Raw genomic sequence first — 24,404 nt, forward strand, 5'->3', positions numbered from 1 at the left:
TAGAGATAAGTCTCTTGGCTTTTCCTGCCCAAGCTGGCTTCAAATGGTGATTCTCAGATCTCAGCCTTCCAAATAGCTAGGATTATAGGTGTGAGCCACCAGCGCTCAGCTGGAATTTTCTCTTTTACATTTTCATATTGCTTGGTTACTCTGCAGTAATCTACATACCTCTCCACACACATCATTCATAAAAATAGCATGTTTAAATTATATTAACATCTACATAAATTTTAAGTTACTAAAATGTCTATAAATTTATTATTTAAATTTATAAAGCTGCAAAGGCATATTACTTAAGATAATTAAAAACTTTTATGAATATTAGAATGAGTTAACATACATTAATGTAGATTACAGGATTCCAAATATAAAATTTCTGTACCTATATGCTATATATTATATATAACACATACATTCACACACATACTGTAAGAGTAGTTGTGATATTTTGATCACTATCACTTAAAGAAACAGAGGACTTTACTACAGTTCACATAAACATGAATTCTAGAACATGTTTATAATTCTTCCCTATATCTGAATAAACAGAGTAAAAGTCCCCACAATATAACCCCTGCTTTCACTGTATTTGATGTTGTTATAATTTGTGGAGGGGAAGGAAAAAAACAAATCATTTAAATAGGGATACAGGTGGACCCATTGCAACAATGAGACATACAAGTCACTATGTCGAAAACGAACTTTACAACTTTGGTGGCAGGGGTGGGGGGGGGAGATTTGGGGGGGATGGGGGAAGGATGGGATGGGAAGGGGAAACAAAGGAGGAGGCTACAATGCTTGATAAGAAATGTACTCAATATCTTGCCCATGTAATTGTAACCCCTCTGTACAGTATTTTCACAATAATAAAAAAATGGCTATTGTTCTATACAAATCATAGCATTTTCTTTTCCAATAACAAAATTTAAGTTTAGTCTGATCAAAACACAACCTAATATGATATTTCTTGGCCTCACTCATACTGTGGTTTTGCCCATTTTTCTTAAACTCTGGAATTATTTTTGTACTTTACATGTAGAAAGGAATGATTATTTTTCTATAGGTTTTTTGGTGTGGTAACAATTATTAAAGTACAGCTGAGTCTTATGGTAGGTAGTCTTTTTCTCATCTGAGATAAATCATTAAATTAGTCTTATTTTTCTAATCTTAGTGAACTGCAAAGTTTCTTATGAAATATAACTCTATTACCAATCAAAGCTGTTCTAGATACTTTTTAAGGAAGGGGTGATCATATTTTAAGTCAATGATGATGACCTATATTTTATTTACTTAGGTCCCACTTATTCTACAGAAAGTTAATCTGGTCATTTTTCACATGGCCTATCAGCTAGTAATATGTTACTAGCTTTCCTGGACAAATTTTAGAACTTGAGAGGTATTTTTCATAGAGTGCACAAACCAGTTTATAATAGCACGCTATATAATTAATATAAACATGCAATATTTAATGCTGATAAAATAGGAATTTACAATTTCTTGTTTATTCCTAACTTAGACATATATATATATATATGTATGTATGTATGTATGTATAATTCTTGTTTATTCTCACTCATCTATGACTCAAAGTTAAGAACAAATTGGAATTAGGCATTTCACATTTGTTCATAAACTTAAAATCATCCCTTCATTTACCTTGCTGCCAATGATTGACCGAACTTCATCATCAGGTGATGTAGGTGTCCCAGATATGTCTGGATTACTATTACTAAGGCTACGAGAACGACTTAGATTAAGGCTTGCAGGTCTCACAGCAGATCTAGCCATTGTAGCATAATGCACTGATCCTCCCAGACCTCCAGGACCTAAAAATGCATAAAACAATTGCACATAAGTAAACAAAAGAAAATTAACTAGGGTAAAAAACTCTGCCACTTCATAACATTTCATAAAGACTATGATTTCTTTTTGTTTCTAAATGAAATCTACTGAGTTAAAAAAAAATCACCAAGAGTAAAAACACTTAAGGCCTAATGAGGGCTACACAAAAATATTCTACTTTATATCAGCTGACAAAAATCATGAACTAGCCAGGTGCTGGTGGCTCCTGCCTATAATCTTACTTAGGAAGCTGAGATCTGAGGATTCCACGTCAAAGCCAGCCTGGGCAGAAAAGTCTGTGAGATTCTTATCTCCAGTTAATCACCAGAAAACTGGACGTGGCACTGTGGCTCAAAGTGGGAGAATGCTAAAATAGTCTGGAGTGCAAAAGTTCAGGGACAGCACCCAGACCCTGAGTTCAAGCCCCACAACTGACCAAACATAAATAAATAAATAAAAATAATGAACTATAAATAAAATAACTACCATCAAATGTTTATTTTATGCACAATAAAAACTACTATGAAACAAACAAATACTATCTTCACTCAGATATAGTTGAATCTCAAATCCAAAATGTTTTAGCTGATGTCTCATTTTTTTCCACCTGACACTGTTCTATCCCTTGATAGTAGTCACTAGAGAGAGAGCCAATTTATCCCAACACTTCTTAACTGGGACTTTACCAATAACAAAATGCAATCTTGATTATATACATAAAAAGATAATTCTACAATTCCAGATTATATAAAAAAGCAAAGAATTTCTTTTTGTCTGACCTACATTGAGTCTTACATCATCTTTCAATACTGAGCATTAAAACTGCCACAGCTGCAAAAGGGCACGTACTTAGTAATGAATGATGACATGCACACAAACATGCCAACAAGTTGAACAGTGTGTATACCATAATCATTAACTAACTGAACAATTGCATGCTTTTTCAAAGTAAGACATTCAAACAAACAAGTTAACACCACTATTACCAGTGTCACACAAAGACTTGGGGCTCAAAACTCTGAAATGTTATGCTATTTTACTGACTGTAAAGAGAATCTTTCTAGACAACAATTTTTCTTTTTTTTTTGCTGGTTGTGGGGCCTGAACTCTGGGACTAGGCGCTGTCCCTCAGCTCTTCAGCTCAATGCGAGCGCTCTACTACTTGAGCCATAGCGCCACTTCTGGCACTTTCTGCTTATGTGGTGCTAAGGAACCAAACCCAGGGCCTCATGCATGCGAGGCAAGCACTCTACCACTGAGCCACCTTCCCAGCCCCAATTTTTCATTATTGCATGTTTCACAGTTTTATCAAGAACTACTGGTCTACCATATTTCTTCTTTGATACCCACAACATTCTGAATGATAAACATATTATTCTATTTATCCTAATAAGGAATGATAAATTTCTTCAGATATAGGAATCAATTAACTAATCAATTAATGGAGGCTTGGACTTGGGGTCTTGTATACTTGCTTGGTTTTTTTTGTTCAAAGTTAGCATTCTACCATGCCTCCACTTACCAGTAGTTATTTTCAAGGTTTATTTCCAAGAATTAATTTGTGAACTTCAAATTAAAGGAAGCTGTATAAATAATGTATAAAAACATAAGTAATCACTTTAACATTAGCATCTAACATAGTAAATATTATATAAGAGATATTTAATAAATGTTTATTATTGAACGATGCATCACATTGTAGACTATAAGCTTAACTCAACATTGTCAGCAACATTTATGAAAGTTTCACAGCAAAAAGAATAAAATACCTGGTGATGGTGAATTAGGGTAAGTATTTGGCAGGCGAAAAACATAATAGATATAAGATGCAAGAAGGCTGTTTCTGCCATGCTGGTCATGATTTCCTTCCAAGTTTTTGTGAAGTCGATTTATAATTGATGCCATGGCTTCAAAAGAAGCTTGACCTAGGTTAACTTTCAGAAAAGAAGAAAATATTTTGGCTTTTAACATTTTTAGTTTCTTTTTTTTTTATTTTATTGTGAAAATACCGTACAGAGGGGTTACACTTACATGGGCAAGATAACGATTACATTTCTTATCAAGCATTGTAGCCTCCTTCTTTGTTTCCCCTTCCTATCCATTCCCATCCTCCCCCCCCCCAACATTTTTAGTTTCTAAGTTCTACAAAGATCAGTGTTTTTGTTACTTCTATATAAGTACCTATATAAAGTATAAAGAGATAGTATTTTATGCTAATTTCAAAGTTTTGAATTATTTGAACCAAATATACTCTTGTAAAGGAGAAAAAAACTCATTTTACTAATTTAACATGAAAATGATACAGGTTGGATCACTCAAAAAACAAAATATAACCAAACAGATATAAATTATTTTATAAAATAATCATCTTTAGAAACAACTAATTTTATAGATGACTGATAAATCTACATATGCAAGGAGGGGCTGGGAAGGTGGCTCAGTGGTAGAGCGCATGCCTTGCATGCCAGAGGCCCTGGGTTCGATTCCTCAGCACCACATAAGCAAAAAGAAAAAAGCCGGAAGTGGCGCTGTGGCTCAAGTGGTAGAGTGGTAGCCTTGAGCTGAAGAGCTGAGGGACAGCGCGCAGGCCCAGAGTTCAGGCCCTATGATCGGACCCAAAAAAACAAAAAACATACATATGCAAGGAATTAATATTACTTTTGTTTTTAAAAAACTAGTATCAATGAATATGGGTTATTAAAAATACAAAAGGTATGAAAAATAGTGAATAAGCAACTTAACGGACAAAAGTGATTTTGTAAAAGGATTATAAGGGGAAAAAAAAGTATAAAACATTTTAAATGCCAAGGTAAGTACTACCTACACAGCCATTCAAGTCAATGTATCACAAGAACTTTGCAAAAATTGTAGAATCCTGGTAGACAGCACAGTGAAAAGGTAAGTTAAATCAATTAGTCATTTTGAGCAACAGAGCTTCAGTTTTATGATTTATATAACCAAGACAGAAGATTATGAACAGATAATGAGGCCAATTTAGTTTTCCTAAAAGTGGAATAAAACAGATAATGAGGCCAATTTAGTTTTCCTAAAAGTGGAATAATCAAATAAAATGGTCAATTAGGAAGATCTATCTATCTATCTATCTATCTATCTATCTATCTATCTATCTATCTATCTATCTATCTAGGAATAGGACTAGAGACAGAAACCCAAGTGGGGTTTGACAATCCTTTTTCTTTAAAAATGTTTATTTTTCAAATAATCAGACTATTTCTCAAAACCCTGTGCCACCATTTAACACAAAATTTCTGTAATTAGTTAGCTTAAAATTCTTTTATCCTAAATTTCTTTACAAGATTTGCACAGGTACTTTGGGAAAAGCATCTTGGAAATAGGTTACAGTAAATCTTGGAAAGGGTAGGAATAGAAGTACCTCTCCCTAGAATACTGAAGAAAAAGAAAATACAGTAGTTTTGAACAAATGAAGGAAAGACAAACTATATTCAGGCCAGGTTGGGGTGGCTCAAGCCTGTAATCTCACTACTTCAGGAGGCTGGTATCTGTTGTTCACAGTTTGAAGCCAGCCAGGGCAGATAAGTCCACACAAATCTTATCTCCAATCAATCATAGAAAAATCCAGAATTGGCACTGTGGCTCAAGTGGTAGAGTGATAGTCTTGAGCCAAAAGGAGCTCAGCACCCAAGCCCAGAGTTTGAGCACCAGGACTGGCAAGAAAGATAAGAAAGAAAGAAAGATAAGAAAGAAAGAAAGATAAGAAAGAAAGGAAGGAAGGAAGGAAGGGAGAGAGAGAAAGAAAGAAAGAAAGAAAGAAAGAAAGAAAGAAAGAAAGAAAGAAAGAAAGAAAGAAAGAAAGAAAGAAAAAAGAAAGAAAAGCTATATTAAATGAACAGCAGATGAATAAAAATGTAGATTATTATATATCCAGTAAAACATAACATGAGGTTTATGTAATCTGAAATTTGAAGTCAGTAACCATCTCTAGACAGTGCCTATCAGTGTCTGATGCATTGTGTAATAAATGCTTTATAAGTATTTGGTCAACGAGGGGCTGGGAAGGTGGCTCAGTGGTAGAGCGCATGCCTTGCATGCCAGAGGCCCTGGGTTCAATTACTCAGCACCACATAAGCAAAAAGAAAAAAGCCGGAAGTGGTGCTGTGGCTCAAGTGGTAGAGTGCTAGCCTTAAGCTGTAGAGCTGAGAGACAGTGCCCAGGCCCAGAGTTCAGGCCCCATGACCGGACCCAAAAAAACAAAAAACAAAACAAAACAAAAAAAGTATTTGGTCAATGAATAAATTACTTCACTAATTTGAGAAGTATATATGTCACATTTGGTAACAACAAACAAAAAGGTCTCTTTTGATTGTAAGCAAATAAACAAGAAAATAACACCCCCTAGACAGCAAATGGGAATAGTGACCCTTGTTTCTTTTATAATGAAAGTTAGAAATTCCAAGTTATATAATTTATGATTCATCTCAAACAAAGTAAATTACCTATTTGGCCAGCAATGATAGGAGGTCTAACAACTAAAAGTATCAGTTTATCAAGCAGAAGATGAAGAAATCGAACTACTGGTTCCAACTGAGATGAATTCAGTGCTGAAATACTGCTTTTCAATTCATTTTCTAAGTTATTTTCCATGATTCGCATATCCCCAATTCTGACTGGGAACATGTGTTCATCCAGAGCATTGACCAGAGCAAAGAATTTGTCAAGATAAGGATCCTAAAACAAAGAATAAAAAATTAAAAAATTAAAGCTATGTAAATTTTTTAATCATAAAGAACTGTAGACTACAAATATATTACCTGAAAATATAAAAAAAGTATAAAACTTGTTTCCAATTAAACATGTCCATTCTCATTTACTCAAGAAATAAAGCGTTAATAAAGAAGGATTTACCTTTTTCAGTTAGAGTTTGACTCATTTGGCACTCAATTATTGTGGCAGTTATCTTAGTAACCCATCTGTGTGCACCCATTAATTTGCTATTTCTTAGCTCCAAACCCATCATCTTTATCATACTGTGCAGCAGAGAGCTGGCTCAGGTCTTCAAACTACAGCTGCCACCATCAGCTGGATTGCAACAGACTCAAAAAGTAAGCAGTATAGAAGGTAGTCTGAAAGGTTTGATGAGTGAAAAGATATTTTCATTTGTTTTGTTTGTTTTCCAAGAGATGGAAAGCAGATGTGAATGCTGCAAATTAAAGGTGAAGGATACTAGCAACAATATTCACAGCTATGGGTTTCTCAGTCTTCCATGGCAGGGGTTATCCACCAAGTTTTTTTGAAATCATAGCATAGCAAGTGACATGTTCTTATGTATCTCTGTTAGCTTTATTTAGGTTTCTAAGTCCCTTCTTGATACTTTCTGTAACTGTTATCTCTGCTATCATCATAACATTTAGTAATGAGTCATCTTTAATATGTTTAACAAATTTATCTTTAAATTTAGCCCCCATTCAAGTTTCTATGGATTTGTCTCCTGACTAAATACTGACTGTTATTATTTAACCTACCTCCTTCCTAACAGAAACAGTCTTATCGAAAGCAATAATGTAACAGAATTAGTCTTATCGAAAGCAATAATGTAACAGGTTCTAGGATAAAAGTTGGCTCTTTCAGGTTCCTTTATAGGATGTCTGTATACTATACAGTTCTGAGCAATGAGATGTGAGTAAAAGTTGGTTGGAGCTAGAAGAAAATTTCTATTTACTTAGTAATGAAAATGATTTTTTTTTTTTGGTCCGGTCATGGGGCCTGAACTCTGGGCCTGGGCGCTGTCCCTCAGCTCTTCAGCTCAAGGCAAGCACTCTACCACTTGAACCACAGTGCCACTTCTGGCTTTTTCTGCTTATGTGGTGCTGAGGAATCGAACCCAGGGCCTCATGCATGCAAGGCAAGCACTCTACCACTGAGCCACCTTCCCAGCCCAGCAACCAATTCTTTAAGAAGATTAAAATATATAATCCTAAATGTCAAGATGCTCTTTAGTAGATACTGTACTTAAAAAAAAATGAACTCAGGAGATTCAACTTGCCAGGCAGATACTTTCCACTAGTGCCATGTCCCCAGATCTTATTTGCTTTAGTCATTTTTTTAGGTAGGGTCTCACATTTTTGCCTGGGTTGGCCTCAGATCACAATCCTACAGCCTCCCAGTATTTGGATCAAAAATACAGACCAGCATGCCAAGCTTGTTGGCTGAGATGGAATTTCACTACCTTTTTGCTCAGCGGACCTTAAACCAAAATCCTTACCATCTCTGCCTCCCAAATAGCTGTGATTACATTTTATAATTTCTGAATCAACTACATAACATTTTTCCTCAAAACTTTTTTATGATGATGATATCACATGACTGCTCCATAAATATAAATTTAGGAGTAAAAGATTAAAAAATTACTGACAACTTTAAAAAAGCTAACAATGATTATAGGAACTTTTTTTCCCAAAGGAAAAAAGCTGATATGTAGTATACAGTAGTAAATTCCTGCTCACAGAATTTAATTAAAGCAGCTCAGTTTATGTAGATAGAGCTCTCAGTCCCGTTACAGTCAGCTGTGTTTAAATTTCTGTGTAATCTGCTCAGTGTTTTCCTACCCTTAACTTTGTGAAAATAAGCCTCCCCACAAAAGCAAGGTAAAATAAATGCAATCATGCTATTCAACATATACTATGTGGCAAATGACCTATGTAACTTGTAGGCAGGGATAGGTGAGGGGAAACTGAGGAAAGTAAAGGAGGGGTGACCCTATCCCAAAAAATGTACTCATTGCCTGACTTATGAAATGGTAGCCCCTCTGTACAACATATTAATAGTAACAATTTTATTTTTAATGGAAATAAAAGAAAGGTAAAAGTGAACATGCTGAATTAAAGTGATAATTATCAATGAAAGTCTTAGGTTTGTTGAAAGACAGCATATATTTAGTAGAAGTTAGATGGTGTTATGGGAAAATGAAGTAAGCATCCATAGTACAGCACAGACAGAACTCTATGCATCCTCCATTTGGGGTTTTTCCTCAAAGATTTCTGCTTAGAACCATATGCCCATTGATATAAGGGTCTGCTGACCTTATATATTTCAGAAGACATAAAGTGATAATACACTAAAGGAAAGAATATGTGTCTATCTATATTATGACAATCTTTTCATCAACAGGAAGCACAAGACACATCCAGTAACATGAAAAAATGAAAAACTCCACTGGAGTTATTCTGTTAGTAGAGTCTACCTATGTTTTACTAAATAAAATCTATATATGATGTGTTTTCCTTAACATAGTATAGAGGCGCTATGTCTTATTTTCTTCTAAATCATTGTGCAGTGAAGAGTTAATAAAGCAGGTTGAAGACTGCCATCCTTTGAAAGGCCTGCTGCAAGGTGGGCCTTGTATAGGAACTTAAATTTCAGGCTGGGTCCAATGTATAGGGGATAGCTTATGTGTCTAAACAGTAAGGTTTATGCTGAACATCTGCCTTCCTCCTAGGATTCTAGCACTTAGGTACATGTAGGCAGAGAAAGTCTACCAGATACATGTTAGGAAGTGAGGGTACATGACAATCTCTTAGTAAAAAGCCCAAGAAATGAGTCTCTCCTAGCTTCCCTTGCAGACAGCAGTTTGTGTACGTTGTATGACTTCACTAGGAAAGGATTCATGGATGATTGTGCCTTATTTCCTGCAGATTTCACATGCACCTTTTCCTTTGTCGATTCTACTTTTCATCCTTTCAGTAAACCAAACCATAACTCTGAGCATTACTAAATGACTTACCTTGTAAGTCTTCCTAGCACAGCACTGAAGCTTAATGGGTTTGGGAAGCCCCCCTGCATTACTCTTCCCTTCATGGGTGGGAAAACCCTAGATTCTATTTAAACACTAGTGTCTTCTCACCCTGTATGTTCTCCTTGGAAAAATCACATCCACCAATTTAGTTTCAGCAATCACATTATTCAGTTACATCGAAACTAATTATAGCTATCATTTTGCATTTGCTGTCTGATTATCTGAGCTACCTACTTTTCCTTTCTTTGATTACTAATACAACTTCTCTGTTCTTAGCAGAACAGACAATGCTTTCTTCTGTACTTAAAAGGATTTAGTTAATATATTTAACATAGTACTAATATTACTGCATTGCAATTAATTTATACTTTCTCCTGTTACATTGTAAGGTCCTTGAAGGGAAGTTCCATTCCATGACAGTTAACTTCTCTGACACCATGGAGGGAAAAACAATAAACACATGTGCATGTATGCCACACAAACACACTGTATAACAGAGCAAAGTGCAACACAGAGAGATGCACACTTATGTACATACTTGTTATAAGTGCAGAGTTAGCTGAAATAGAGGGAGCTGCTATGTATAAATGGTCATCTTCTGAGGGAAAATTCAAGTGAGATCAGAAAGACAAACATTCCAGCCCAAAAGTCTAAACACAAAATCTTAGAAGAAAAATGTGGCATATTCTAGAACTAGGGTGAAGAATCTTAAGCAAATGATTCTAATAATTCTTCCCCATTTGATCCAGGCATGGTACCTCAAGCTTGTAATCTTAGTTGGGAAGGGAGGTTGAGGGATCACAGTTCAGACCAATCCAGGCAAAAAAAAGTTCACAAGATTCCATCTTGACCAATGGCTGGGCAAGGGCAGAATGTGCCTGTCAACAGCAACACTGGGAAGAACAACTGTCCATGTGAGCCCAGATATAAAGTGAGACCTTATCTTAAGAATACTCAATGCAGAAGCTGGGCACTAGTGAATCACACCTGTAATCCTAGCTACTCAGGAGGCTGAGATCTGAGGATCACAGTTCAAAGCCATCCTGGGCAAGAAAGTCTGTGAGACTCTTATCTCCAATAAACCACTAGAAAATCGGAAGTGGTGCGGTGGCTTAAGTGGTAGAACGCTCACCTTGAGCTGAACAGCACAGGGACAGCACCCAAGCCCAGAATTCAAGCCCCATGACCGACAAAAAAAAAAAAAAAATCACAGTATGTTCACAATAATAAAAAAAAAATCAATTAAAAAAATTTAAAAAAAAATCAATGCAGGGTGACTGGAGCTCATGCCTGTAATCTAGCTACTCAGGAGGCTGAGAGTTGAGGACAGCAGTTTGAAGCCAGGTAGGAGAGGAAAGTTCGTGAGCATCTTATCTCCAATTAATCACAAAAAGCTGGAAGTCATGCTGTGGCTCAACTGGTAGTGTCAGCCTTCAGCACAAAAGTTCAGGGACAACATCCAAGCCCTCAGTTCAAGCACTAGAACTGGCAAAAAAAATGTAAAAACAAAACAAAACAAAACAAATGCAAAAGGTGACTGGCAGAGTGGTCAAGTGGCATAGTGACTGCCTAGCAAGTGTATGGCCCTAAGTTCAAATACCAGTACCTCAAAAAAAAAAAACTAAACTAAAATTACCCATTTTACTTTTGACATACTTGAGTCTATGAGAAATAAAATGAATTAGATGACAGTTTTTCAACTCCATTCTATTATGCGTTAGAAACTTGGAAACAAATCATTTCATTGTTCAAAATAATTTAATGACACTTAAAAAAACAAATATTAGCCTGCGGTGGTGGCTCACATCTGTAATCCTAACTCAGGAGGCTGTGATCTGAGGATTGCAGAGCCCAGCCCAGGCAGAAAAGTCTGTGAGATTTTCAAAAGTCTGTGAGATTCCAATTAACTACCAGAAAAGTGGAAATGGAACTGTGGCTCAAAGTGGTAGAGCACTAGTCTTGAAGGGTGTGGGATTGAGGAGGGGGGAGAAGCTAAGGGACAGTGTCCAGGCCCTGAGTTCAAGCCCCACCCCCAAAAAATTACTTTTGCTGTTTATTGTTTACAACTCCCTCCCCCCCTTTTTGGTACTAGGCCTGGGGCTTTAACTCATGGCCTAGATGTTGCCCCTGAGTTTTAATGCTCAAGGCTAGTGCTCTACCACTTGAGACAGCTCTACTACTTCCAGATATTTGGTAATTAATTGGAGATAAGAGTTTTATAGAGTTTCCTTCCCAGGTTGGATTGAATTGCAATCCTCAGACCTCAGCCTCCTGAGTAGCCAGGATTATAGGCATAAATCATTGGCACCTGGCTTCTTTCCAACTTGTAAATTTATGTTTTAGGTGATACATTTTTCTATAAGTCCAACAGCAAATAAGAAATCTGACATAGGGCTGGGAAGGTGGCTCAGTAGTAGAGCGCTTGCCTTGCATGCATGAGGCTGTGGGTTCGATTACTCAGCACCACATAAGCAAAAAAGAAAATACGGCAAGTGGTGCTGTGGCTTAAGTGGTAGAGCGCTAGCCTTGAGCTAAAGAGCTGAGGGACAGCATCCAGGTCCAGAGTTCAGGCCCCACAACCGAACCAAAAAAAAAAAAAGAAATCTGACATAAATATAAGATCATATTTAATTCATTCAAGTGAATTTGATCATACAAAGTACTGAAACTCACCTGCGTATGGATAGATGAAACAGCAATAACTTCAACATTGAACACACCTTTGTGATTGTCTACCCATTTCATGCCAGGTAGAGGAACCTGTAAGATAGCAAATGTAATGGTCATAACAGCTTAAGAAGATTATTAACTCAGAAAACAAAGCGATACCTCCATGCGAAAAGACACTGTGGAAATACTTCTGATCAGTATAAATTAAAAACTTACATGCAATTTCTATTATAAAATCAATAAATTATTTTTACGAGAATTTAAAGATTTACAGCATAAAATGTCAGAAACTAATGCCCTAAATTTTTATCTTTCCAGAGAAATACTCCCTTATAGAATTCCCAATGTTCGTATATACACATATATTTTTACATAAATCCTTAGAGGTAGTATCAAATATATTATTTTTGAAATCCAATTTTGCATATTAAACATCATGAATCACATAGTATTCCAGTCTTTATTTTAAATATTCTTTTACTTTTAAAAATTAATAGGGGGGCTGGGAATGTGGCTCAGTGGCAGAGTGCTTGCCTTGCACGCATGAGGCCCTAAGATCGATTCCTCATCAGCACATAAGCAGAAAAAGCCGGAAGTGGTGCTATGGCTCAAGTGGTAGAGTGTTAGCCTTGAGCAGAAGAGCTGAGAGACAGTTCTCAGGCAGAGTTCAAGCACCATGACTGACAAAAAAAATAAATAAAAATAAAAAATTAATAGGGAGGCTTTAACACATATGCAGTGGACTAATACAGTAAAATTTAATTGAACATTCCCTTGTTGGATCATATCCAGGTAATTTTCATTTTTTGCTATTATCAATAATCCTGTAAAGTTTTCAGAGGGGGGGGGGGGTGTGTGTGTGTGTGTGTGTGTGTGTGTGTGTGTGTGTGTGTGTGTGTGTGTGTGTGTGTGTGTGTGTGTGTGTGTGTGTGTGTGTGTGTGTGTGTGTGTGTGTGTGTGTGTGTGTGTGTGTGTGTGTGTGTGTGTGTGTGTGTGTGTGTCTCTCTCTCTCTCTCTCTCTCTCTCTCTCTCTCTCTCTCTCTCTCTCTCTCTCTCTCTCTCTCTCTCTCTCTCTCTCTCTCTCTCTCTCTCTCTCTCTCTCTCGGGGATTGAACTCAGCCAGGGTCTGGGAATTGTCTCTGAACCCTTTTTTTAGTCAAGGCTAGCTACAGTTCCATTTCTAGCTTTTTGGCAATCCTGGGGCTTGAGCTCAGGGCCTGGGTACTGGACCTGAGCTCTCTTTGTGCTCAAGGCTAGTGTTCTACCACTTGAGTAACAGTGCCACTTCCAGCTTTTTCTGAATAGTTTACTAGAGATAAGAGTTTCACAAACTTTCCTGCCCAGGCTGGCTTCAAACCATGATCCTCAGATCAACCTCCTGAGAAGCTAGGATTATAGGCTTGACCACTGGCACCTGGCCACTTCTGACTTTTTGTTGGTTGATTAGGGATATGAGTTTCATGGACTTTTCTGTCTGGACTGGCTTCGAACTGTGATCCTCAGATCTCATCCTCCTGAGTAACTAGGATTACAGCATAAGGTACTACAGCACAGCCAAGTTTTCAGTTTTTATATTTAAAGTATCTGTTGAAGCCTCCACATACTTTTCTAGGTACTATGGTTACGTGGTAAACAATAAACATAAGGTCTTGTCCTCTAAACTTACCAATGCAAAGAAGAAAAGCAAAAGGTAATTTCAGACAGTGATAAATACTGAGTAAATAAATTAAGATTTAAAACTAACAGAGTGAAGCAAAAGCATGAAAAAAGAAAAGGTGGAAAATAATCCTCTGAGCAGGTGCTATTGTATTTGCAAGGAGAATAAAAAGACCTGCCATGTCAAAATTAGGATGAGGAAAGGAAAGAGTAAAGGGCTGAAGAGAAGAAAAAGCATAGAGGTTGGACGGAAGAGAGATGATGATGTGATGATGATGGCAAAAGTTGATGTTGGAGAAGTGAAAGACTTAGATCATTCAGAGATTTATAGGTTGTGAAGGGAAAATTTTTATAATGAAATGTCAATGGACTATATTTTTTTCATCATAAGAAACAGAATAGAACTACATCAACTTTTTTTTTTTTTTTTTTTGTCGGTCATGGGGCTTGAACTCCGGGCCTGGGTGCTGTCCCTCAGCTCTTCAGCTCAAGGCGAGCGCTCTACCACTTGAGCTACAGCGCCACTTCCGGTTTTCTGGTGGTTTATTGGAGATAGGAGTCTCACGGTCTCTCCTGCCCGGGCTGGCTTTGAACCGCGATCCTCAGATCTCAGCCTCCTGAGTAGCTAGGATTACAGGCGTGAGCGCCTGGCTACATCAACTTTTAATTCTTTGTTTTGGTGCTACTTTTGAATTTGTTGTTTTTCTTTAAATTATATTTTTATTATCTTTAAGTAGTTGTACAAAGGGGTTAATATTCAACATGTCAGCTTATAAGTACAATGGACCTTGACCCCTATTAGCTATCATTCTCCCCCATTTGTTATTTTTCAAAAAGGGTCTCATTTTTTGCCCAGCCTAGCCTGGGTGCCTATATTCCTATTTATACTTTCTGTACAGCTAGGATGGCAGATGTATACCACCACAGCCTGCTTGTTATGACATGGGCTTTTGTGAAGTTTTTGTGTGAGCTCCCAAGTAGCTAAGTTACAGGCATGAGCCACAATATTTGGCTTACTTTTTATTTTTTAAATTGCTTTATTTTGTGAGAATTGATTTTGAAGGAGCAAGAACTGAATGACATAATAAAGCAATGAAAGTATTTGAAGAACTATACATAGTGTTAATATACTGCTAACGGGAAAAAAATTCTAGAGGCAAAGGATATAATTCAGTGGTGGAATAATTGTCTGTTATGTATGAGGGCCTAGATTCAACCCTCAGTACCACCGAAAAAAAAAAAAAAAAGAAAGAAAAAAGAAAACAAGCAAGTAACAGCCCTAACCAACTCTCAGAGGATTACACAGAGTATAATAACTTTTTTTGTCAAATTTATAAAAGTAAAGTACACAATGTAGTCTTTAGATATACATAAGCCATATTTTAAAAAGTTTTAAACGTTAGTTTTTACAATTATGAGAATGTACTTAATATTACAGAACTATACACTTAAGCATGATTAATGGAAGCCAATGAAACATAAAAACATCAAAATTCTTTAGTTACTAAGTGAAATAAGATTATCAAGGGAACAGTAATAGTTTTACTTATTTATTTTTGGGTCCAGTTATGGGGCCTGAACTCTGGGCCTGGGCGCTGTCCCTCAGCTCTTCAGCTCAAGGCTAGCGCTCTACCACTTGAGCCACAGCGCCACTTCTGGCTTTTTTCTTTTTGCTTATGTGGTGCTGAGGAATCGAACCCAGGGCCTCAGGCATGCAAGGCAAGCGCTCTACCACTGAGCCGCCTTCCCAGCCCATAGTTATCTATTGGTAAAAATATTTTTATAATAAAAACTTATTTCATTCAGTCTTTTTTTTTTGGTCAGTCATGGGGCTTGAACTCTGAGCCTGGGTGCTGTTCCTGAGATGTTCAGCTCAAGGCAAGTGCTCTACCACTTAAGCCACAGCGCCACTTCTGGTTTTCTAGTGGTTAATTGGAGATAAGAGTCTGAAGGACTTTCCTGCCTGGGCTGATTTTGAACCATGATCCTTAGATCTCAGCCTCCTGAGTAGCTAGGATTATAAGTCACTGGTGCCTGGTTCTATTCAGTCTTAAAAAAATAAAAGAAATGTATTCATCTTAAAACCAAAATGATACATGTAATGTAAATGGAAAGAAAAGGATTATCCTTCTATCTAAAAGAACTACAATAAAAGAGATACTGACCTCAGGAGACAATACAGAATAAGCCTGTGGTGGTTTTTCCAGTGAGACTGGTAAGCAAAACTGGCCAGTCTTCAACCTTCCATTCTGAAGCATTGGTATCCACTTTTAAATGAAAAGGAAACAATTTTAACTTAAATATATTTGCTATAAAAATAATTTAAGGAAATCTATTTTAAGAACTTGGTACAAGTCAAAATCATCTCATATCAACAAATACTGTGAAAATTATATAAGTAGTAACAATAGGCCTTTGTATTCCTCTAAAGTAATATTTCCCTGATACTTTACTAAAAATCCTTAAAATATTATTATTCTAAACATGAAATATTTGATATGGAGACCCTTATTACCTAAAGAAGTGTCAGTCCTAGAAAAGGCCACAAAGTAAATCAATTTAACAACAGCTAACAGTTTCAGTTTAATAGTGAAATTTTTAATTAGCTTGGAATACTAAAGACAAACTAAAAGTATGAATATCACTTTCCTATAATTGGCAAAATTCATGCTATAAATGCAAAAGATAAAAATAATGAATCAAATGATGACTATTTTTTTTTGGGTAGAAGCACAATTTTTCTAATAATTGATACCCTAACACATTATGATGTCCTTCATGTTAAGGTTTACCTCTACAATTCAATCACAATAATTTTTGAAAAATACTCAAGCGTTTGTAAATCTCTTTCCTCATTTTTTTTAAGACTGCAATTTAGGGGCTGGGAAGGTGGCTCAGTGGTAGAGCGCTTGCCTTGCATGCCTGAGGCCCTGGGTTCGATTCCTCAGCACCACATAAGAAAAAAGAAAAAAGCTGGAAGTGGCACTGTGGCTCAAGTGGCAGAGCGCTAGCCTTGAGCTGAAGAGCTGAGGGACAGCGCCCAGGCCCAGAGTTCAGGCCCCACGACCGGACCCCCCCAAAAAAAGACTGCAATTTATTTTACACTCAAATCAAGCTCTCCTTAGAACTGTTGTATTTATATTTCACTGTGAGATAAACATTGACTGAATAAATTATCTAACTACATTAATGAGTATTTTCTTCTTAGGATGATTCTTCCTTAATCAGTGAAAGTTTATAACTATAGAATCAAACAGTATAGAAATAATAAGAAACATCAACTATATCTTACACATCATAAATATTTTTAGTATCAAAGAAGTAAACATTTAGGACAACAAAAAAGGACTTACTGTGTATCCAACAGGTGTTTCAAGAGGAGTATTTTGTTTTTGTTGACAACTAACATGATAAAAAGTAAAAAGCAAGTGATGATGGTCAGTTAAAGTAGCAGGGAGTTTAACCTTAATTTCTTCATGGAAATCAGGAGACCTTCATACAAAAAATAAAATAGAATAAAAATAAAAACCAATAGTAATTTACTCAAAATAAGTTTCACATTTGTATATGAGTGTTTTTAAAATTAATTTCTTGATTCATGCTTCGTTTTTCTCTATTCCAAAATGTTTTTCTTTATTCTTCATCTCTAATTAAATCCTACTTCAAGATGAGGAAGCTGCCATTGTTTCTAAAATTTCTCATCTTGCTTCTATTAAATTCAAATAGTAATTCTACCATTTGAAAATTCATTAATAATTACCACCATGATATTGAGATCTTCATTACATTGGAATCTATGTAAGATAGGATTTTCTACATTCATGAGCTAATTCTGACAAGCATTACATAGAAAAAATATGCAAGTTTTATAAGCATGTTTTAGTAAATACTGCAGTTAGAAAAATGTTTTCCTAGAAAGGTTAATTTCTACCATCTTTTTGAAAAAAAAAGAATCTAAAGATACCTTAATACTGTTAGGTTCCCTATAAAATGTCATGTATTACTTATTCCAGGACTAATGAAATAAACAATGTTAGCAAAATACGGACTACTGATTGACTCAAAGGGGAAAAAAAAGACAACATGGGGAAACATCCACAAATTGCATTTGTCCCAGTTTATAAGTATTCTTAGACTTATTAGGATACAGGTACTATGTTTGAAGAAGCACGAGCCTTCATCTCAGTATCCATCTAAATGTTCACTGGGAATCCTAATGTCCCCAAGGAGCATTTTTATAGGAAAGCATGGCTGATATTCATGATATATACTTAAAAGGGATAGAACTATAGCATCTCAACTTTCCATTCTCAGTATTTTTCAGAAATGTATTTTGTCCTACCAATTAAGATTATTTATCTTAATATTCTTCTCTTTCAAGTAAACCTCAAAACATGTCAACGGGTATGTATTTGATCACAAAAATATTAAGTAGAACTAGGCCTTAAAGAGCAAGAAAGCAAGCTAATGCTAGACACTTGAGAACTTGATGACTTTGTGGTTTTTTTCTCAAAAGATATTATGCATATTATTATTAATCTCACCACATCATGACTGACTTATAAAAAGTTGATTTTACTGGCGATATCAGATGGTATCGTCATTTTAATTCCACTAATGCTGACAGAAAGAAAAATAACTTAGCTACAAACTGAGAAACTTGGTATCATTACTGGTTATTGAGTATTTTGGTTCATTTCCTCCTGCAATCACATTATGTGAAAGTATTTGTGGAAAATTACATATCTATGGAAATTATTGCTTCAACAGGTAGGTTTAATTGTTCAACTTTAGGCTAAACCTTGTCTTCCTATTTTTGTGGTGATCTTAAAGATAAATACAAATAATTATCTTCAAAAGCATATAATTTAGTAAGACTATAAATAAGGAGCACAGATATTGCTAACTATGTTATAGAAACAAGGGTTGGCAAACTGGTTCAAACTGGGCCAAATCCAGTCTACTACCTGTAAATTAAAGGTTTTTTGTTTGTTTTTTTTTTAATTTTTAAATGGTTAAAGATATACATTAAATTACAAATTACATGCAATTCAAACTTCAGTATCCATAATAGTTTCATTTGAACAAAGCCAATCTACTTACTTACTTGTAACTCTATTTATTATAATATCTGCTTTGATGTTACAATAGCAGACTTCAGTGGGCATGTAGCCACAGGTCTAAAGTGTACACTACCTAATCTTTTGTAGAAAGTATTTCTAATCCCTAATGTGAAACAGACAGGACTAAATATTTCAAGAACAGAATTGAACAGATTACTCAAATTTGAAATTAGGAATTCATTATTCAGAAGCTATATCTAAAATAGACTTTAAACAATGAGTGGGAGTTCAGTAACACAGGGAATCATTACTATAGTAGAATAAGATTTAAGAAAGGCCCAGAAACATATAGCAGAGTATATGTTTGCTAATGAGGCAGAAAGAAACTATCAAGATTCAAAAGCCAATTAGATGTTGAAGAATAAAAAGAAGACAAAGATTTCTTAATTTTTGAGCCAGAATAACTGGTGGCAAGCATTAACAAAACTACAAAAAAAAAAAAAAATCAGTCGGGGTCACGTCAGGAAAAGCCAGAAATACATACATGGAAATTGAGAATAGCAGGACACCAAAATAAGTATGTCCAGTAGGTCTATGAAAACACATGTACATACCTCAGAAGGAGGGTTAGGATTGAAAATAAAGGGTTAGAAACCACATGAATATTAGGGTAGAAGATTTTCATTGAATGTAACGCCAAGAGACTGATAATTTACAAAGATTACATACAGAGTTGAGAAAATTGAAAGTAAAGCTCTTTGTATTTTGTTTGGAATTGCCTATACTTAGAGGATAAGAATTAGTATTAAAAAATGTTTAAAGAAGTAGACATGGCCACAAAACAAAGTTGAGAAAATACATACTATAAAAATACTGAAGGAAGTTTTTGTGTTTTCTCATAGCAATAATTAGGGCTCCAAACTTCCTAAGCAAGGGCTCAACCAGTTGAGCCATACTTCCTGCTGTATTTTTTTAAGTATGGAAAATATAAACTTTTTGGGAATAAGAGACAGAGCTAATAAAACTAGACTATGAATATACAAGAAAAGGGTAACTGGCCAATATCCTGGAAGAGCCTGAACAGGATGGCTAAAGAGCTGAGGTGAAAAGACTCACTTTGACACAGAGAGGTTCACTGTTAATTTTCAAATAGAAGGGAAGGTAGATGAGTTGAAGATAATCTGAGATGAAGAGACACTATGAATCTCAAGTTCAATGACCATAATCAATTTAATAAAATAGGAGTGAAGAAAGTAATACACTCAGAAAAAAAAGGAGGAAACAGAGGAAATTCCTGGAGCTATTGTTACTTAAGAGACAGAGGAAGTGGGGGGTATGGGAAATGGGAAAGAGAGAAAGAGGAGAGGAGAAGGGGTAGTGCAAGCAAAAGTGATCACAGGACTACAAAAGAGTTATGGGGCCAAAAGATAAGATAAAATTAACAACTGTAGCCCCATCATATACCAAAAATTCAATTTGCAATAGCTCTGATTGGTGTGATTTTCTAATTTTCTTCAACTGTTTACAATAACCTCTCCCCCAAAAGCATAAATTAAAGGTTATCCAAAGCTTGTAATTTCCCATAGAAGTAAAACAGAAAGTCACTGAATCAAAGTATATTATTGGATGTTAAGAATATGGCCAACTCAACTACTAGGTTTAAGTTTAATAAAGACGTAAACAAAACTAAAAAGTTTCAAGGGAAAATAATAGAGAAAGATCATAGGACCAGAAGCCACAATGAAAATAATTAACAATATAATAAAAATGAAAGGATCAGAGAATTTGATAGAAAAGACTTTTTTGGTATAAAGTTGTATATTTGAGATGTTTTTGCACTGAAACTCTGATGTAGGCCTTGAATTTGGCACATTTAGTGCAGCAAAGCATTTGGTAAACATACTAACGTGAGTGCTAATAATGCCACTAAGAAGTGAGTAACTTTGAAAGAAATATTTTAATTCAGTACCTGTTATGATATACTACGGCTGTATAGGCTTCCTTTGAAAATTCTGAACAGCTAGATTTACCAAAGATTACCTGTAACAAATAACAGCATGTTGAAACTTTGTTATAATAAATGCTGGATGTTTCATATCTATGTAAGAATTTGTCTGATTTAATAACTTAAGAAATGGGCAAAATCAGCCCAATGAAGAACAATGTGCCTACTGAAGTTCTTTAAAAGCTCAGTTAACTCTATTTTTTTCAATGATAGATCCATCTGATATTCAAACATTCAAAAATGTTCTATTAATTATATTCTATTTACTGGAAAATAAAGTACATTTCTTTCCTTTTCTTAGAGAAAGTAAAAAATTCATTTTAAACTGGATACAGCATATCATTTTGAACTTACATAAGAAAAATCAAGTTAGATTGGTAGCATAAACCTACCATACAAATTGGAGGCATCACTAAAACAGTAATCATTCTGAAAGTGAATTGTAATTTATAAATGATAAAAATATGATTTTTAGGTAAATTGATGTATTCTTTGCTTCTAGTACTTGCTGCAAGTTACTTCACAGTGGAAGAACTCTATTCTTATAATCTTATATTTATTTGTGGTTAAAAAAATCCACCAGATTAAGAAAATATAATGGTGCTTCTGCTGAAAGCTTAAGAGGTAAAGTAATTCAGTATTATTATGTGTCTCTTGAATTCTTACAGATATACTGTGGCTGATTAGGGCAGCCAGTTACATAAATGGCTTATAGATGTCAAAGTCACAGTATGACTACTATGGGAGATAGCTAAAGAGTTAAGATTTACAATGTTATGTAGTCATAGGTTAACTCTTTAATCTGGCTAGTCATCCATCTTTACATGTGCAAAAATAAGTAAAGTATGTAGAAATGCCAGCATACTTCCATCAACACAACTAGTAAAACAGAAAGTTCATTGCTTAAATAAAGGGACTGTTATTGTTTCTTCTTTTAATAATTCAAGCTGGTCTTTTTATTTTAAGGGTATACAGAAGCATAACAATTATGACTCTCTTAGATAAGCCTTATTGCATCTGTTTTCTAATACTTTAGTATACTTTGTTGTTTGTTTTTGTTGTTGTTGACATAGGGTTTCACTGTGTAGCCCAGGCTAAACTTGATCCCATATTCTTTTTTTTTTTTTTTTTGTCGGTCGTGGGGCTTGAACTCTGGGCCTGTGCACTGTCCTTCAGCTCTTCAGCTCAAGGCGAGCACTCTACCACTTGAGCTACAGCGCCACTTCCAGTTTTCTGGTGGTTTATTGGAGATAGGAGTCTCACAGTCTTTCCTGCCTGGGCTGGCTTTGAACCGTGATCCTCAGATCTCAGCCTCCTGAGTAGCTAGGATTATAGGCGTGAGCCACTAGCGCCCGGCAATCCCATATTCTTTTTATTTCAGACTTCCCAGTGCTGGGATTACAGACATGCACCATCATGCCTAGCTACTTCAGTACATTTTTATAAAACTTTATTTCAGTGCTAAAATCATGACATTTATAATCTTAAATTGATAGTATATAATAAAAGCTTATCCTGAAGACCATTTGAATAGCCTTCATTTTCTTAAAAAATATACTCTTTCAAAGCAACTACTCACATAAACATATATTTTACAAGTGAAAGGAATGTAGTACCTTTTTCCCCTTTGAGAAGGTATCACTTTTCACAAAATAACTTCTTTCTACATTTTTGTAACATGGATTAAGTATAGTGGAAAGTATTTGTTTGACCTTTAGCATGCATTTTTAATCATTCAACCATTTTAATCATTCACCATCAATTATATTCCAAGCCTTGTGAAAGGCATTATAATACAGATATGAGTAAGACATGATCCCTGCCCTCAAGGAGCTCACAGTCTAATGGTAAGAGAACAAATAAACATACAATCATATGAGTGCTAAAGCCCATGAAAGAAAGTGAGAAGATGTGATGACAACACCAGAGATGAAGGTGAGTTGCAGCTGGCACTCTGTAGGAGCAATAAATATGCTACAGTAAGGAGAATTTGTTAAGCAAACAATGAAAAAATGGTTTTTATATACATATCTATAATAAGCTCAAAATTTCATGGCAATTTATATATAAACTGGAAAAGAACCTATTTACACAGTCTAGTATTTTTTTGTAAACTATAGTAGAACATTCATCCCTTCAGCAGAAATGAAGAGCTTGGTTAAAAAAAAGAATATGAAATGCTAAGTTTAAAAATAAATTATTCATCCAACAAATATTTATTTAGCATATATATTATATGCAATGGTTTCAAATAGCTACCATAGGAGAATACAAAGATGAATAATTTTTGTTCACTTTTGTCAGATCTATAAATTCTGACAAAACTGAGGGAATAAGGGAGAAAATATACCTTTCCTAGAAGTAGATAAAGCAAAAGACCTTGACTAAAAGACAGACATAGAAGGATTAAATAAGGCTCTGGTAACAGAACATCCATTCTTAAATAAGGATTTTTACTCTCAAAGGACTCTCAAAGGACTCAAATATCTTAAGTATAGCATATTCCTCCTATTCCATGTTTCTAACTTTAGTTGGGACAAAAAATCTATTGTCACTGAATGTGCATTTGTGTCCTACAAATGATAAAAGACAGTCAATCTACTATTTCTGATTAGTCTTCGATTGCTCTTTTTGGCAAGGAAACTCACCACTGTATTTATCACTTCAAGGGACATTCCTGGAGTTGAACTGCTTTCCTTCCCCTACACTCCAGGCCCACTGCCATTAACATTTAATTCTGGGACAGAGGACCTTTTCTCTTTGTTGCTTCAGTAAAGCATTCTCTCTTACCTCTGAATACCCATTCCTTTGAATCTTTATAGCAATCTTTTCATAATTAACATAGGATCTGAACATTGGCTGCAAGATATTCCTTGATGAGATTTAAAAATACTATACCAGGTTCAGAGCTTCAGAGATTATATGTGATGCAGCCTGAGTTCTGGGAATTTTTAAAGCTCCCCAAGTGAATCTAATATATGGCAATATTGCCAGTGTCTTCTCAATCAAGATGGAAAGAGCCATATATGTGAGAATCACTGCACAGCATTTTCAAACTGTAACACAACCTCATATATCATCTTATCATCTCCTATCTTCCTTTGGCCTTTTATTCTAAAGGGGATTAAGAAAAATCAGAATCACAAATATTAAAAGTAAAGTGATTTGCACTTTTATAAGAGATCCTTAGTTGACACCGATGTGATTTTCTTCTGAAAGCTGCTTCTCATATTATATGTGTGTGTGTGTGTGTGTGTGTGTGTGTGTGTGTGTGTGTGTGTGTGTGTGTGTGTGTGTGTATGTGTGTGCATATGTGTATTGTATTATCTAAGTTACTAGTCTTATTCATCTTTGTATCTCTGGGAGTATCTAGCATATATCAAGTCCTTAGTAAGTT

At 35.4% G+C, this 24,404-nt stretch overlaps 1 protein-coding gene across 1 annotated transcript; it reads right to left on the reverse strand.

Moving 5' to 3' along the window:
* Positions 1-1,576: 1,576 nt before the first annotated feature.
* Positions 1,577-21,042, reverse strand: LOC138840979 (dedicator of cytokinesis protein 7-like; the record flags this gene model as incomplete). The annotated part of the gene is made up of 7 exons (XM_070041418.1): positions 1,577-1,826; positions 3,612-3,776; positions 6,318-6,549; positions 12,287-12,373; positions 16,105-16,206; positions 17,293-17,431; positions 20,972-21,042. Coding segments are annotated over 7 exons (996 nt in total), but the record flags the coding sequence as incomplete, so codon positions are not given.
* Between the last annotated feature and the right edge of the window lie 3,362 nt (positions 21,043-24,404).

The sequence above is a fragment of the Dipodomys merriami genome, unplaced genomic scaffold (genome assembly GCF_024711535.1).
Source record: "Dipodomys merriami isolate MVZ:Mamm:240054 unplaced genomic scaffold, mDipMer1.0.p SCAF_3091, whole genome shotgun sequence".
Classification (NCBI taxonomy): Eukaryota; Metazoa; Chordata; class Mammalia; order Rodentia; family Heteromyidae; genus Dipodomys; species Dipodomys merriami.